Consider the following 15885-nt stretch of genomic DNA (forward strand, 5'->3'; position numbering starts at 1 on the left):
AAAGTCTCTAGAACTTCCTTGCCTTTAATTGTGCCAGCAGGTCTCTCAAAGAAACACAGTTTATAAATTAAATTGCATTTTCTGAATAATATGCAGAATAAACAACCTAGTTGCCAGCAGACAAAGCGATGAATCAATATTTAAAGCAAACATTTCTATTTGTATAAACCATTTCATGGCTAGCCTTGCAATACAAGCTAGGCATTTTTTCCATTAAAATTTCAGAGTTTGTATGCAGTCTGGAACATCCATCTGTAGTGTCATTACTGTAGCAACAGAATGACTTGAAGCACAATTATTCTATGAACCAGATCCAAATGTTTTGTAAATTTCTAAAATTTAAGAAATTACAGAAAGTAGATTTCGTATGCAGTATGTACATTGGTTGGAGAATACTGGTATACAAATAGTTGCTCAGGAATTCTCAGTGTTTCTAAGTGTATTTGAAGGAAAATGCTTTAAAATGTATTTTTAAAGTTCTTAATATTGAAAATGCTGACTTTGATAAAACCTGTTAGCGATTTCACTTGTAAGATCAATATTGTTACTGAAGTCTGTAGCTTTCTGATGGACTTTTCAATCTTTTGTCATTGTAAAATCTCTTTGCAATGGTGTTCGCATTTCAATTTAATAAAAGTTCTTCAATAAAATTCACAAATTCTACCTTTCTTCATGAAATATAACAATTCGAGTATATAATACACAACAAGAAAAAGGAAAAGCCCAACGTCCGTCACAGACTGAAGGCCGGGCTCCCACTGTTCTGCACGGGGAAGGCGGCCCCGCGACAGATGGGTTTAACCCGCTCTGCGTGCACTGAGCGATCGGACTGGTGAGCACAGACGGCTCAGGCACCAGGGCATGACTTTCACACTTAGGCTTCTTTACGGCTGTTTGTGCTGATAAAATTTATCTCCACCGCTGAAATTCAGGGATTTCAAGTGAGCAAAAGCAAAGTTTGAGAAAGGCTGGGCATTTCGGGGGTGGTACGCAAGTGCTGCGCTGGTTTGTATAAGGTACAGATCCCTGACCCGTTCCAGCAAGACCAGGCAGTTTTCCTGCCACACTGGGGCTGCCACTCAGGGCGGGTGAGGTCGGCAGCCAGCCTTCTGCCTTGGCCACAGCCAGGGTCACCAGCATCGCCGTGGAACGTCCCTCCCTGGCGGCTCCGTCCAGTCACAAGGGACGGCCATTCCCGCTCTACGGAGCGCCGCCGCAAATCTTCGCGGCCTTCAGCCTCTCGAGGGACCGGACGGCAGCAGAGGAAGGCCGCGGGGAGCTTCCCGCTTGCCCCGTCCTTGCCGGGCTTCGTGCGCTCTGCTGAGGCAGCAAAAACAGGCTAAGGAAACGGGCCATCAGCTACCCCTTCTCCTCACAGCATCCCTCAGCTTCTCCTTCCCGCCCAGCCGCGCCTGAGGGGAGAACGCCCTCCCGCTCTCGCCCTCCTGACGCGGCTTCCTCCCGCCGGCCTGCCCGATGGAGGGCGGCCCGCGCCCCACCGACCCCCCGGCCCCGCGGGGCTGCAACCACCGCTCCCTCACCACCGGCTGCGCCCGTTAACCCGCGCAAAACCGCCCCACACGGGACCGCGCCGCACCCCGCTGCCCACCGCCCCCGGCCCCTCAGGGCGGGCCCCCCGGGGCGGGGCCAGGGGCGGGGCCCCCGCGCCCGGTGCTGCCCGGTCACCGGCCGCGATGGCGGGGGGCGGCGGGCCCGCGCTGCGGCGGCTCGGCTGCGGTAAGGGCCCGGCGCGGCGCGGCGCGGCGCGGCGCGGGGAGGCGGCGCGGCGGCGCCGGACGGGCCGTGAGGGGCTGGGGTGGCCCTGCCCGCCGTGGGCAGACCCGGTTCCCCGGGGCCGGAGGGTCAACTTGTCCCCCGGAGAGCCCCTCCCGGGGCGGGGGGGAAGAAGCAGGCTGGGTGTAGCTGTGGATGTGGGTCGTTTTGAAAGGGGTCCAGAGGCACAACTTCCCTAACCGACGGGCTTTAATTTGTATCTTTGAGGCTGCAGTCGTGCAGGTGGCTAATTCGTGAGGGCTCTGAAGTGGTTCTAAGAGAAGTGGCAGGAAACTATCAGGAAACTGACTATTTCAGGAAACTGTTATGCATTCATTTACATTCTGAGGTGTTTTAAGAAAGAGGTTGCATCCAAACGACAGCTTTTACTGGCACCCACTCAGCTGTGCTCCCGGTCGGGTGGAAGGCCGGACGGTGCGAGGGTTCCAGGATTTTGGGAAGAGGACAGGAGATGGCAGTGGGAGTTGTCAGGGCCCGGATCGCACCCTGTCTGCCCTGAGCAGCCTCACCCGGGGCCTCCGCCCTGCCCAGGATCCCAGTCCCTGCCTCAGCTGTGCGGTGGGCACGGCCTGGCCACCAGTCCACCCTATGGCCCTGTCTCCTGGGTGGACCTTGGACCCGTGCGGTGGCCTTGCCTCCAGCCCCGTCTCTGGCCCCATCTGCTGCGGCTCCAGGCTGGACTCCCTGGTCGGACCCTGGACCTGATTTGTCTCCCCCACGTTGTTGGGGCACCGTCGGTGGGCCCTGCTGTGCTCGCCGGGTTCGGGTCTGCTGGGACTGCACCCTGGTCCCTGAGAGCACTGCCTGAGCTGCCGGCACCCGCCCTCGCGGGGGGTTCCTGCTCTTGCTGCTCCCAGATAAGCATTTGTGTTGGAAACTGACACTTTTCCAAGTCTTTTTCTGTCAAAATAGAAGTCCATGTGAAACTGAAGACTGAGATTTAGCGGCTAAGAGAAGAGCCTTTTTTTTTTTTTCAGTCAATGTATATTTTGCCTTTACAAAGATATGTTACTTATTACTTTTTCCTCCCAAGAAAATCTCTCAGACAAAAAAAAACAAACAACAACCTTGCTTTGACCATAGCTTGTGTGTTCTGTGAACACGCTTACTGAGAAACTCTTTCAGATGTACGCTTTGATGATGTGTTTGGTAATTCTCCTGCTATTTTGTAGTTGTCTTTAGGCAGCAGAGATGGAAAAGCTCTGTCTCCACACGAGCAAAAATGCCTCCTTGCGATTTTGTACCTGAAAAATACCAAGTAAGTCGTATGTATTACACTGAATTTAAGTAAGGCTGCGTTAGTAGACCTGGGTGATAGGCTCATCTGCTATAAATGGTCAGTGCATTAAATATGATTACAAAATTTGCTAGTGTGGGCAAACCCCAATTACATTACAACTAGGATACAACCTACGGATGTACATGTGTGACAATTCTGCAACTTGTTGCCAAATTGTTGATACAGAAACCTTTAAGGAAGAGGTAAGTGCAGAACAGCAGTCTTTTTCAAAGCTGAGTTTCAGAGGTTTGTAGAAACCTGTATGTGCCGGAATTTGTTAAAATCTTAGTTCTGTCAACAGCTGCTATAGACAGCTGCGTAATCTATGTGATCTGCTACAGCTCCATTTCTCTGGATCTTTACAAAATGTAAACAGATACTGACTTTTTTGTTCCACGCAGTCTTACCCATATGAACGCATGCAGAAGATCCGTGAACAAAATATTTCTCCTTCACTGCGGATGTATTACAAGAAGCCACTGTTGCTGCATCAAGGACATATGCAGTGGTTGTTTGATTATGAAGGACAAAGATACCTTGATCTCTTTGCTGGAATTGTCACTGTCAGTGTTGGTCACTGTCACCCGTAAGTTTGTTACTGTACTATAAAATATCTATGTGGGTTTTATTCATTGTTAATCTGTGGCACTGTGAGCCTAAAACCAGAATATAATTCACTAAGTGGCCAAGTATGTCTTATATTAAGGTGAATTTCTACACTACATTTTGAGGAATTAATTGATTTTGTCTATTTGTTCAGCCCTCTGGCAAATGGTGCAGTGTCTGGCTTTCAAAATTAGTAACAGGTAGGTGTGTGCATGTATGTGTGCACACGTGTGTTGCATTGAATCCCTTTGTCTCTTCTTGTGCTACATGCAGGAAGGTAACTATGGCTACCCAGAAACAGCTTGCTCGCCTGTGGCATACCACTAATATCTACATGCACCCGTCAATCCAAGAGTACGCTGAAAAGCTAACTTCTCTGCTTCCAGATCCACTTAAGGTACTTTGCTTCTGACTAGAGCAGGGGCTGGTGAAAGGGGTGTCTGTTTATAAGAAATATTTGATATAAAAAATACTTGTTAAATAAATGAGAGCCACGATTTCTGTGGAGAGGAAACCTGTATGGGGACCAGAGACTGTGAGATAAAGAGAGCATGATGACCCTAAAGGCCTTTATGTAGACCCAGAGGTAGACAAGCATAATATCCCAAGTTACTGTTCTGTTTGTCCTTTCTTTCCAGTTGTCATTGTGAAGGAGCATTACTGAAGGAACTGTGAAGATGTTAGCGATTATTTTATGTAGCCAGCCTTAATTTGCTTGGTCTCGTGAAAATTAACAGTGAAAATTACTTGATAGTACTTTGTGTAGTGAGGTTTGCTAACATTTAAATAAATAAACCACATAAATGTCACATTTCATATAGCCAGAAACAGTAGGAAGAATATTGTGTTTGCTTTCAGGTAAAATAAACTGGTCATAAAATGAAATTAGGTTAGCAGAAAAGTGTGAAGCTATCGCAATCTTAAAAATGGAAAGAGAATTAAAAAAAAATTTAAAATGTAAAGCATCTGCATAGTTTAAGCAGTGGAGGATCTCAGTCACTTCTGAAAATTAACAGCAGTGCCACTAGAATTTGAGCTGTTTTCAGATCTCAGAGCTTCTGTTCAGGATATCCCCTTAATTCTCATTTGCTCCCAGTAAGCAAGCTCTGCTTACCTCCTCTGTTCCACAGCTGTGTCTTGCTTATGTCACTCCTAGTAACTAATATGCAGGGACACCATACAGCCCTTTTTGCCTGTGCGAAGGTTATTTCTGTTCAGTCAGTCATGGTCAGTTTGACCCAGACACTTTCATTTTTCTTTGAATCACTGTTCCCTCTTAGGAAAACCTGAAGACTCCCACTCTTAAAGATTATCTGTACTCTCCTTGAGTAGATCAGCTTGATCTTAGTTGTCTTATGTAGTGTGTGGGCAGCATTAAGCTTACTACTGTGAAGTCACCTTGTGGTAGTAACAGTTTATAGTGCATAATCTTACTATGTGACGTGGTCTGATGCTGAACAGGAAGGTGGTAGTTGTGTGCTGTACTGATCCTAAACGTTCTACCGTAGGTGGTTTATCTAACCAACAGCGGGTCAGAAGCCAACGATTTGGCTATGTTCATGGCAAGGCTGTATACTCGTAACTTCGACATCATCTGTTTCAGGTAATGGTGACAGACAGATCTTTACAAAAGTCATTTGTGTGTGTGTGACCAGTCTCTATGTGCCTAAACCAACAAATAACGGAGAACTTTTTAATCCCAAATCTGCTGAGGATAACACTGTAAAATTATTTTATTTGACAAAGAGGAGTAAAACAGGAGTTGAAGATATGATACAGTATATTAGGACTAGATGCATACAAAACAACCTACAATTTTTGCTTTTGTAACTTAGAAAAGGGTCTAGTATCTGTGTTCAGGGTGTGCTTTGATGGATCTTCATTCAGAGCCAGAGCAGGCTTCAGCAATTTCTAGTTTCTTTCTTCATTCCACCACTGGAGTGCCTGCCTTGGATGGGGGTACAAAGGTACCTGTGGAGCAGCAGTGCATTGAACCGCAGCAGGGAACTGCTCTGGCTGAAAGCTAACCTGGCAGAAGGATTTTTTGTTTTGTTTGTTTTGCTGCCTTATTTTTCTGCCAGATCCCTGAGCCACAGTTCACTGCACATGTAGACAAACAGCTCTTCTGGCATGATGGCAGAGGTGGTGCAGGGGTGAGTGCTGTGTAAGCACCAGTGTAAGCAGTTCTCTTCACTGTGCATCCCAAGTGGCCTCAAATAAAGTACCTTGTTATGAAGAGCTGTATTTTTCTGTTATTCTGTTCATCAGAACATTGGGTACCCACCTTGCTTGTATATTCCCATTAATGAACTTTTGGTTTGTGTATAAAACTGGCAGAAAACCACCCTCTAGTTTAACGATTGGCAGCATCTGTTGGAGAGAGCAGCAGTTTCCAAGATTCAAAGAACAGAGATGTTTGCTGTGTTGGACTCAGGTGCTACAGCAGAACTTTGTGAAGCACTGTCTGAATTGCTGTTGCTGTCATTGTTCTCTGCTTGCAAACATTACCTCGCAATTTTAACATTTGAAATTTCAGGAAGCCGGTGCAGATGGACAGTCACGAATCCTCCAAAAACAGAGAAAAAAAATGGCAGTAGGAATCTTCTTGTTTTGAGTGTAACCATCTGCATTTTCCCCAATAATTTGTAGCCCAGAAGCATGCCTTCTCAGAACTAATATTGCTACAGTCTCTTCTTGGAAATGAGTGATGTTCATGTGCTTTCTTTGTTTGCACAGAGGAGCGTACCATGGAGGCAGCCCTTACACACTGGGATTGACATCTGTTGGTCTTTATAAGCATGGTGTTGCCAATGGCTTTGGCTGTTCAACAGTGAGATTTTTAATTATTTTTTTTAAGTACTCTGGGTAACTAACAGTTTATTTGAAAATTTCAACAATTAGTACATTTTCTATCCTCTGAGTGCTTTATGGTCACTAACTAAGTTGTGGTGTAGCTGTTCCTGCTGTGTAAGAGTCCACTTCCCTTCGCTGTGTAGTTATTTATGCTAATTTGGAGTCAGGGCAGCCGTAACGTGAGTGGTCATGATTTACAGTTCTTTAGTCATGCTTGGTGCTTGCATGGAACTCTATGTAAGGTGCAGAATAATAATGCTCAGAACCCCCTTTCTCAAGTTTGTTTTGGCAAATCTGTGCAAAGCTGCTTTCGGCTGGTCTGAAGACGGTCCTCCACTGGGAAAAATAAAAACCTGCATCCCTCATCTCAGCGAGACAGGAGACATAGCGGTTAAGGAGATCCATTGGGGGTAAATGGCAATATGTTATCTCCTTGCCCTTGAGCAGATAGGAATGACTTTCTGTCTGCTAGGAGCTGTCATAGGCTACTCTGGTCTGTACTGGTGACAGCTCACCCGCAGCATTGGCTATAGGAAGGCTCCTTTATAGCAGCCTCCCAACCTGGCTCAATAAACAAGTGCCTGGAGTCACACAGTGTTTCATCAGCAGTCAGGATCAGAAGGCTGGAATTCCCTATTCCCAGCCTGTAATTACTCTAATAGAGCTGCCTGCCTTCCTGTATTTTGCAGATTTTTATCGTAGTTTGGATTATTGAAGTACTGCCAGCAACTCTAAAAATGTTGCTATTAATCTTGGGTAACCAAAACAGCTGACTAACTTAAAGAACAAAACAAAGGAAATCATCTGTTGAGTGACTATTTCTGGAATAGTCTAAACTTCTTGGTTGCAAAACTGTCTCTGTTCTACCATTTCTTGAGGGAGAAGTTTGGTGTTATTCCAGAAGAATTCTTCAGACAAGTTGCTTGAACTACGTATGCCCTTTGAATCTAACAGACTTTTTTCAGTTTTTTTCATTAGTCATCCATAAATATGATCAAAACATCTCCTAGAAAAGCGTCATCAAATCTGTAGCTATTTCTCTTATACTTGACAGACGATGTTACCAGATATTTTTCGTGGTCCGTGGGGAGGCAGCCGTTGTAGAGATTCTCCAGTGCAAACTGTTCGAAAATGCAGCTGTTCCGAAGGTTGGTCAATGACAAAAAGTATTTGGCTTTTAGATTATACTAGAGGGCTGTGGAAATAGATTATATTTACCTCTTGAAGAAAGGTAGACATCTGGTTAGGATTTGCAAGGGCAACCAAAGAAAATATTGCAGAGAGGCTCAGGCACCTGCTTCCCACTGGGAAAAATTCTGAGCAGGTGACACCTCGTATGCTCAGATTTCTTCTTAAAATCCCAGCCTCTGTTTGCAGCATTTGTCATGATCAACTCTGGAAGCTGTAGAACTCAGTTTAGCACGTCTGGAAGAATAAAAATGTTGATTGGTGTTTTCTGCTGTTCCTGAAGTTCTGACAGCTCTCTAGCTTTTGTTTGGAATAACATGAATCGTAAGGACAACCTGAAGCCAGTGATAGGCAAAAAGTCTTATATGAGGCAAAACATTCCATACGGAACACAGCCCCTCTACTGCTCTCCTGTTAACAACAATTATAGTAATTTTCTTCCACTGTTTCAACAGGCACTCTTCAGTATTTTAATTCACATGCATACATAACGGAATGTTTTCTTTTTAGCTTTGCCCTCCCTAGTCAACGGCAGCATTAGCTGTACTAATTGCTCTGTTCTTTATTTCAGTATACGCAGCGGTATTTTCCAGAATCCTCATACCTGCACTAACCTAACGATTCCTTATGTTTTATGCTGGTGTTAACCCCTGAGAAAGTGTCTGCTGGTGTAGGCGATTCACAAACACTTTCTCTAACCTACAGCTTACTGGCCTGTATAATGTGTAACATCTTACCGCCTGGCAGCTTTGCCTTGCTGTTTTGGAACTGGCATTCCTTAGAGTGAAGATGGTTTTAGAGAAAATAAGGGACTCCCTCCTTTAATGTTTAGCCTTTTATTGTGTATTTGAGAGATGATGTTTACCGTGCAGTCAGGTAATATTTTTCGCTTAGGTGTGTAATTTCATGTTTTGAAGCTAGTTTTGTGTCATTTAAAGTAAATTCCCTTTAAACTATTTCCCCTGTCAACAGGTCTATGTCATGCAAATGACCAGTACATTGAACAGTTCAAAGATACTCTGAATACCTCTGTGCCAAAGACAATAGCTGGATTTATTGCTGAACCAATTCAAGTAGGTAGTTCACCATATCTCAGTTGTGATAGTACAAATAGTGTGAAACACTCAGATTTGATATTCTTTAGCTACATCCTAAACATAGACTTCTGCCGATTTTTACTAGATTTTTAATGCCTTCAACACCTTAAATATTTGAAAGAATGGATGCACTGTCTTAAAACTTCAGCTTTTGTCACTGATTTCAAGGGAGCTAGACTTTTGCTCATGAGGTTGAATTAAACAGAGAATCACTATTAAATGTACACATTTTTTCTGCATTTAAATAGAGAGTAAATTAACTATTGTTTAGTTTCTGATACTTTCTTCCAAATTTCATACTGCTTTTCTCTTTACTGTTTCTATATGTTTTAACTCCATCCCACTTCCAGCTCTTCCCAGCCATGTCATCCACTATATTTTTAGCTGCTGTGCAGCAAGTGGTGGCCACAGGATTCATTCTCTCAGTGCTTCACTCTAGTTTCAGAACTGCTGCATGTGTGGTTCTTAAGTAGGATGGAGAACACATCCCGGGAACAGGAAAGGCAAGAAAAAAAATAAGAGAATTGTGACCACAGAGAAAATTGGAGCTGTTCTCTGGTTTTGCTGTCTTCTAAGCCTTTACATACTGAAGTCTAAGAAGCTGTTGCAGTCCTGGTGTAGAGTGCAATTTCTGATCTAGATGAAAACTGGCAAGGTGAACAGAAATCGAAGAAATCATGTTTTAAACAAATGAATCAAAGAAGGGATGTAAATTCTCTGATTAACTTTGTCATCAAACACAGTTTCTGGATTTCTCAGTGTGTAAGCTTTCAAGGTACTTGTTTTGGCAGTTCGTCTTTAATTGACTCTGTCTTACAGTAATGCAGTTTACAGCATGGCCTCACAAACATTTATACCAGCACAAGTAACGGAGCAGCAAACTGACCTGCAGAGTGGGAATGAGTGACCTAAGGAGGAACTTTTTGAAGTGGTTTCACTGCTGAAGGCAGAAACTTGAGACCACAGGCTTGCCATTACCTGAGGGCTGCTGGTATTCTTCTTGCTGTAGTACGGTCACACAGCGGAACTCCCATTTCCTCGTCTGTTCATGAAAACTTTGTCTTTTTTGTCTTGTCAGGGGGTAAATGGAGCTGTTCAGTACCCAAGAAGTTTCTTGAAGGAAGCTTATCAGCTAGTACGGGAAAGAGGGGGTGTTTGTATTTCAGATGAAGTAAGTTTTTTGTTTTTATATAAGAGCTCTAGGATTTGGGGTACCTCTGAAAGTTGTCTTAAAAGAATCCAACTGAAGGCCAACTGGAAGCCTGGAAATAATCTGAATGAAATGCTCTACACTTCGCAGCTTAACTTTAACATGGGGCATCTTTCCAAGCATAGGACCCTCATGGGTTTTACTGCCTATATTCTGCTACGTGGTATTCTGATTTTAGACATGAGTAATGTTAGTAGCAGGCTTCTGTCCTTCCCTTTTGGGAGCAGAACATTTATACAGATATGCAGCTGATAAATGCCGGCTGCAATGGGAGATTTGTGACAATAACACTTCCTCTTATGAATGCTGTTGGCATATGTAAACTCTAGAAGGGAGTTGATTGGTATACCTCTGCAAATACAGTTTATACATAGAATTTGCCTACCTAAAGCTATTTTGAAATAGTAGCAAACACTTCAAGGTGATGGTGATATGTACCTCAAGCACTGCAGTAGCAGAAATCTGCAGTCGTGGGGTTGCTTTTGAAATGTGGTAAGCAACTGTATTTCCTCTCCATTTTGAAATGGAAGCTGCAGCTTATTTGTGCATCTTACCGTTCCTAAGACGTGGTGACATGTTACCTTTTTCATATGTGAAAGAAAAATCCAATTACAATAAATAATAGTATTTTTTGCAAAGCCATCTGAATAAGGATCCTAATACAAGTTGACTCTAGATGTAGTTGCAGTTTAATGCAAATCAGTAACAACAGAAAGACAAGAAAAAGAAACCATATTGTAAAATGTGAGAAAGTGATGGCGATTTCTCTGGATTTTTCTTCTGAAAGGTGCAGACAGGATTTGGACGGACAGGCAGCCATTTCTGGGGGTTTCAAACACACGGTGTAGTTCCTGACATTGTTACTTTGGCAAAAGGAATTGGTAATGGCTTTCCAATGGCAGCTGTTGTTACAACAAAAGGTATAAGTGTTCCATTCTGCTAAGATTTAAAATAGAGCAATTATAAAATACACTATACCATAATTGCTCACTGGAGAGATGTGTGTTCAAACAGCTGAGCTTTATTAATAATCTTAATCTATCTTTTGACAAGTTAATTGGATTCTCATTACTTGTTTTACCAAGTGCTGTGCTATACCAGTGCAAAGCATTTTTTAAATGGGGTTAGTTGTATAACTGAAGCAGCGATGACCTTGTGAGTCATCAGTAGAGTGGGTAATAGACCCTGCAAATCCTCACTGAATTCATCGTTTTGCTAGTCAGCATGCTGTGTGTATATGAGGCAGCATTCTGGCCAGCTGCTTGATTCATACAAATGGCTGGTTGAATCTACTGAAGAAAACTTGTAGATGTCAGTTTAAGGGGACAACTGACAGTGTATGTTAGAAGTGTGACTTATAAAAAGAAGTCTGGTTTTAGCATCTGCTAGACACTATAGTTTTTGGAAATAGTCATATTTTGCACAAACTACTTGCAGGAAAAAAATAAAATCTTCTGATTGCATTGTCTCCAGTAGAATCAGGGTTGAAGCACAGCAAATTTAACTTAACAGTTAAGTTAAAGCAGATAAGTACTGTTACCAAACATAAGGCAACTGTAAGAGTAATCAATGTTGTCCTCTTTCTTTTAGAGATTGCAAGTTCTTTGGCTCAAAACCTTCACTTTAATACGTTTGGAGGAAGCCCTTTGGCCTGCGTAGTTGGAGCTGCGGTTCTTGATGTAGGGAGAATGTTATATAAAGCTATATATTCCACACTTTTTCTTGTAGAAAAATATGGAAAATGTTTACATTTATTCTTACTAGAAAGTTCTATGTGGGCAATTTTTTAAATAACTATATAAAATGTATAAACGTATGCTGCATTATGCATACATGGCCAATGTGCCCTGTGTGCAGCAAAACTTCTTGATTAGTTCCATTGCAAAATTTTCATCGCTCTAGCAAGAATAGGAGTCCTCTAATTATATTTTCAGACTCATCTTTCTTTGTCTCCCTTACCTTCTTTACTTTGTTAATAAAAATGTAGGAAAGCACTTACTCAAAAGCCTTAGCTAACTCTTTCACAGGACTACACAAATCTTCAGCTAAACCAAATTTGTTCCCTGACACACATGCTTAACAAAATTGTTTTAACTCCACAGCTTTTACCTTATGCCTAAAAAGCCCAGATAGTTAAAAATATTAGTCAGAATTCCTTTTGAAAAAAAAATCCTCATGAAAAAGACAACAGAAAAATTTGCCGTGAATTTTAACTTACTATCCAGCAGAAAATCCATCAGTGAGCAGTGGGTTGCAATTTAATTTGTCCTTCAATCTCATTTCATTACAGCAGATGCTGTTTCTATTCATGTTACTTTCCTGAGTGTTTTGGGGGGTTTTAAGCTGTTTTATAAAATGATTGGTCATATAAATAAAAAGATTTAAAAAAAAAAACTGTTTACAAATAAGAAAGTCTAAACCCATGTTTGTTTTGGGATTTTTTGGCTCTGAAGTAACTTGGAGCCTGAATCTGAAATAAGCCCAAGGAGGTTGTCAGAGTCAGGAAGAATAAAATGGAGTTGAAAGAAAAGGGCACGGGGGGAGGGAGGAGAAGCACCCACTGTAACTTCTGTAATTGTATTTTTTGTTTTTTTCATGTGAATTTTCTTAGTGCAACTATAAAGTTCATAAAACGGTTTGTGCATGTCAGTGCTGATAGCTGGCTGCATGTCAGAACTTTGATTAAGGAGAGCAGAGTAAGGAACAGAAACAAAGATTGTGATTAAAAAGTGTGGTGTTGATGAATCTAATTAAAACAATCAATTTTTTCCTAAAAGGCTGCCTAGTACACATATGTATGCCTTGTCAAATTATATTCTTCTCCTGATACTGTGGAAAGAATTAAAATATTTCCGGTAGGATTTTGAAAATAATCCTGCTGGTCAGGTATTTTCAGTTATGAGTACATATGAGCATGAATTGCTGGATAATGTTTGTGGAATAGTAAGTAAAACATGAAAAATGCCACAGAAACATCAAAATATTATGTTCAAGCGTACTGTGATGCTGTTAGAGGATTGTAAGAGAAGAAAAATGTAAGGACCGTAGTAGCGAAGGAACATAGTCTGCAAGGAAGGGAGATAAACATAATGTGTCATCAAGCTAAACAGGGATTAACCGACTGTATGGGAAGCTTTTCCTGCATCATTGTACATCATTTTAACCAGGCTATTGAAGAAGATGGTCTACAAAAAAACAGTGAGGATGTGGGAACATACATGCTACTGGAGTTGGCCAAACTACGGGATAAATTTGAGATTGTTGGAGATGTCCGTGGCAAGGGACTTATGATTGGAGTAGAAATGGTGACAGATAAGGTGAGTGATTTACTTTATTCCATTCAATTTACAGTGCCATTGAATGTTTTATCACGTTTTATTTCCGTTGAAATAATAGCAAGATTTTTCTATTAGAAAACAGCTAGTGAAGCGACAAAACATTGCTCTGGCTGAAAACGATCCAGAATATTCCAGCATTTCAAATATTTCACAAGTTTTGAGTAAACAGTGACTGGTGTACCTAAATTGCATAAACTCATCTTAGAAAGCAGATAAATTATGCAGCTAATATTTTCAGCCAGAGATGGGGGTGGGATTTCCTGGAGAGACTGCAATATACGTCTTTTTCACAGAACCAATTTAGAATGTCTAAGTGAAGTTTAATGTACATTTTCCTTAGGACAGTCGCCACCCTCTTCCAGCTGAAGAAATCAGTCAGATCTGGGAGGATTGTCGAGAGATGGGGGTTCTGATCGGCAGAGGAGGACTCTACAGTCAGGTACTGAACCTTTGCCTCTACGTCAAGCTTATTTTCTGTCCTCATGAATGACATCCTGTTTCCCTCAAGATAAATTAACTTCAGTTTAGTAAATAAACTAGAAAACACATACTCTTAGGCTGTTCAGTTTTGCTTATTTTATAAATTGGGCAGGAGCTATTTGAGTCTTCTCAAGTATGCCGAACTAGCTCTAAGTTTGGAGTTTTCGTTTAGAGGGACAACTTCCCCTAGAAAAGCAATGTACTATAGTCTATGAAAATTAAGAAGAAACCAGCAATACTCAGGCCTGCTAAGTCTTTGCTACTGTCCAGGTTATGTCGGTACAGAAGGAGTTTGGTTTTGCTAGTTCTTTCAGTCTAGAGAGCTTGTAACGTTCTACCTGTATGGTAATAAAAAAAAAAGAGTTGTTAATAGCAAATTCCACAACGCAGCACAGAAGTGGGAACTGCCTGTGAATGGACGTCAGCCCACAGCAGCTGAAGATGCCCCATGCTGCACCCAGGGCACCGTGCCACCGGCTCCTGGCAGCACACGAGCTGGTAGCAGAGCGTTGCCTGGGGGCTGGCCAGAGCAGCAAAGCCCTCTGACGCAGAGGAAGCAGCTTCTGCGTGAGGTGGATGCAGGGTGGCTGCAATAAGCAGGACGCTGCATCTGTCACCTATTCGGTTCTTCTGCAGGTCACAGAGCAGGACGCAGGTAACAGGCTGCAGCTCACAGTGCAGTAAAATCTGATTCTGCCTCACGAGAGTGCTGCTTGTCTGCGAGTGTTGGCTTCAGCTGCAGCTGTGGGTGCAAAAGACCGTTGTTCCACTCTTGCTGCACGAAGTCCTGGGATACGATGACAGAAGAATGTACACTGCAAGTTTAAGATTCTTGTGGAAGTTAAATACTCTTGGAAACATTATGATCAAACATTTAGATTTAAGAACCTATGTTCTTGACAAGTTAAATTGTGCATATATTCCTTCCTGATCAACATGCCTTCAAGCTATAGTGCCCTAACTGACAGTTAGTCATTCTTTCGTAACACATTCCCTCAGAAACCTTAAAAAAAGCCTGTAACAGCAAATCAGCTGACACAATGCAAGAGGCTGCCACGCTCAGCAGACATTACTTTTCCCTGTGACAAAGCTGGAATATACACCTGTCTCTCTTCTTTCTTAGCACAAACCCATCTAAGGTTTAATACCATCTCTGTCTGGAGGAGCAGAGCTGCAAACGTCACCTAGCATAGTCAGGTCTCTTTGGAGGCAGCTGGGTTTGTCACAGGAGTGGAGTGGGAGCTGGATGCAGTCAAGTCCAAACTTGCCCCACTTCAGAGTGCATTTATCAGAAGCCTCAGTCCTGGCTCTGCTGTTCTCCTATAATACTATTTTTCACACTTAGGGTTAGATTTTTTGGGGCAGAAGGTGCGTGCTGACCTAGGTGGGCTGCTAGAAACTGTATACTTTCCATAGAATTTTAAGAATTTTTTTTCTTTTTTTTTTTCCTCCTCAGACATTTAGAATTAAACCTCCTATGTGCATTACTAAAAAGGATGTCGACTTTGCTGTGGAAGTATTTCGTACTGCTTTAGAGAGACACATGGAAAGAGCAGCTGCAAAATAAGACTTGTTTCCTTACACAAGACACACGCATACTTGCCACCGAGACTCTGCACTAATCTACGCTGGATAAGATGATCATCGTCGGAGGATGAAATACTTGTTCAGTATCATAAAAGCAGTCTGACAGATCCAGTGTTGAACAAAGAATATGCTCTGATCCGTTTTGTACAGTGGTGGCATGTATTAACTGCACACCTATTCTAGTATTGGCATAAAACCCCTGATGGGATTAACTGGGTATCAGATAAAGAGACAGACATATATTCATCTTTTATCTATGACAGTCATAATAAAACTGGTAATTTTTAGAAAGAGTGATAGCAAATTAATAAAGTTTTGGGGAAGTACATTCTGTTTGGACTCTGTAGCATCTGTAGTCCCCTTAGCACTGCCCTGCCCCTGTCCCTTTGCACCACGGCGCTTGCTGCCGGTTCTTAAATACAGTTTTGGAGAAGCACCAAGTGTTGGCGTGCG

The 15885-nt window shown here is 42.6% G+C and overlaps 1 protein-coding gene across 1 annotated transcript; it reads left to right on the forward strand.

Annotated features, from left to right (window-relative positions):
- Positions 1-1661: 1661 nt before the first annotated feature.
- AGXT2 (alanine--glyoxylate aminotransferase 2) lies at positions 1662-15760 on the forward strand. The gene is made up of 14 exons (XM_075411047.1): positions 1662-1737; positions 2967-3052; positions 3475-3659; positions 3953-4076; positions 5188-5282; positions 6416-6509; positions 7587-7680; positions 8693-8793; positions 9896-9988; positions 10815-10947; positions 11618-11706; positions 13195-13344; positions 13706-13804; positions 15302-15760. The coding sequence occupies exons 1-14, from the start codon at positions 1695-1697 to the stop codon at positions 15410-15412; spliced, it is 1497 nt and encodes a 498-aa protein (XP_075267162.1). The 5' UTR covers positions 1662-1694; the 3' UTR covers positions 15413-15760.
- Positions 15761-15885: the final 125 nt, after the last annotated feature.

Source organism: Opisthocomus hoazin, chromosome Z, assembly GCF_030867145.1.
Source record: "Opisthocomus hoazin isolate bOpiHoa1 chromosome Z, bOpiHoa1.hap1, whole genome shotgun sequence".
NCBI lineage: Eukaryota > Metazoa > Chordata > Aves > Opisthocomiformes > Opisthocomidae > Opisthocomus > Opisthocomus hoazin.

Bases quoted from the DNA above. Each gene is read 5' to 3' on its own strand.
- AGXT2 (XM_075411047.1), top strand. From the start codon at position 1,695: ATGGCGGGGGGCGGCGGGCCCGCGCTGCGGCGGCTCGGCTGCG. The intron at 4,077-5,187 runs GTACTTTGCTTC...GTTCTACCGTAG, and splicing joins TGCTTCCAGATCCACTTAAG to GTGGTTTATCTAACCAACAG. The intron at 6,510-7,586 runs GTGAGATTTTTA...TATACTTGACAG, and splicing joins ATGGCTTTGGCTGTTCAACA to ACGATGTTACCAGATATTTT.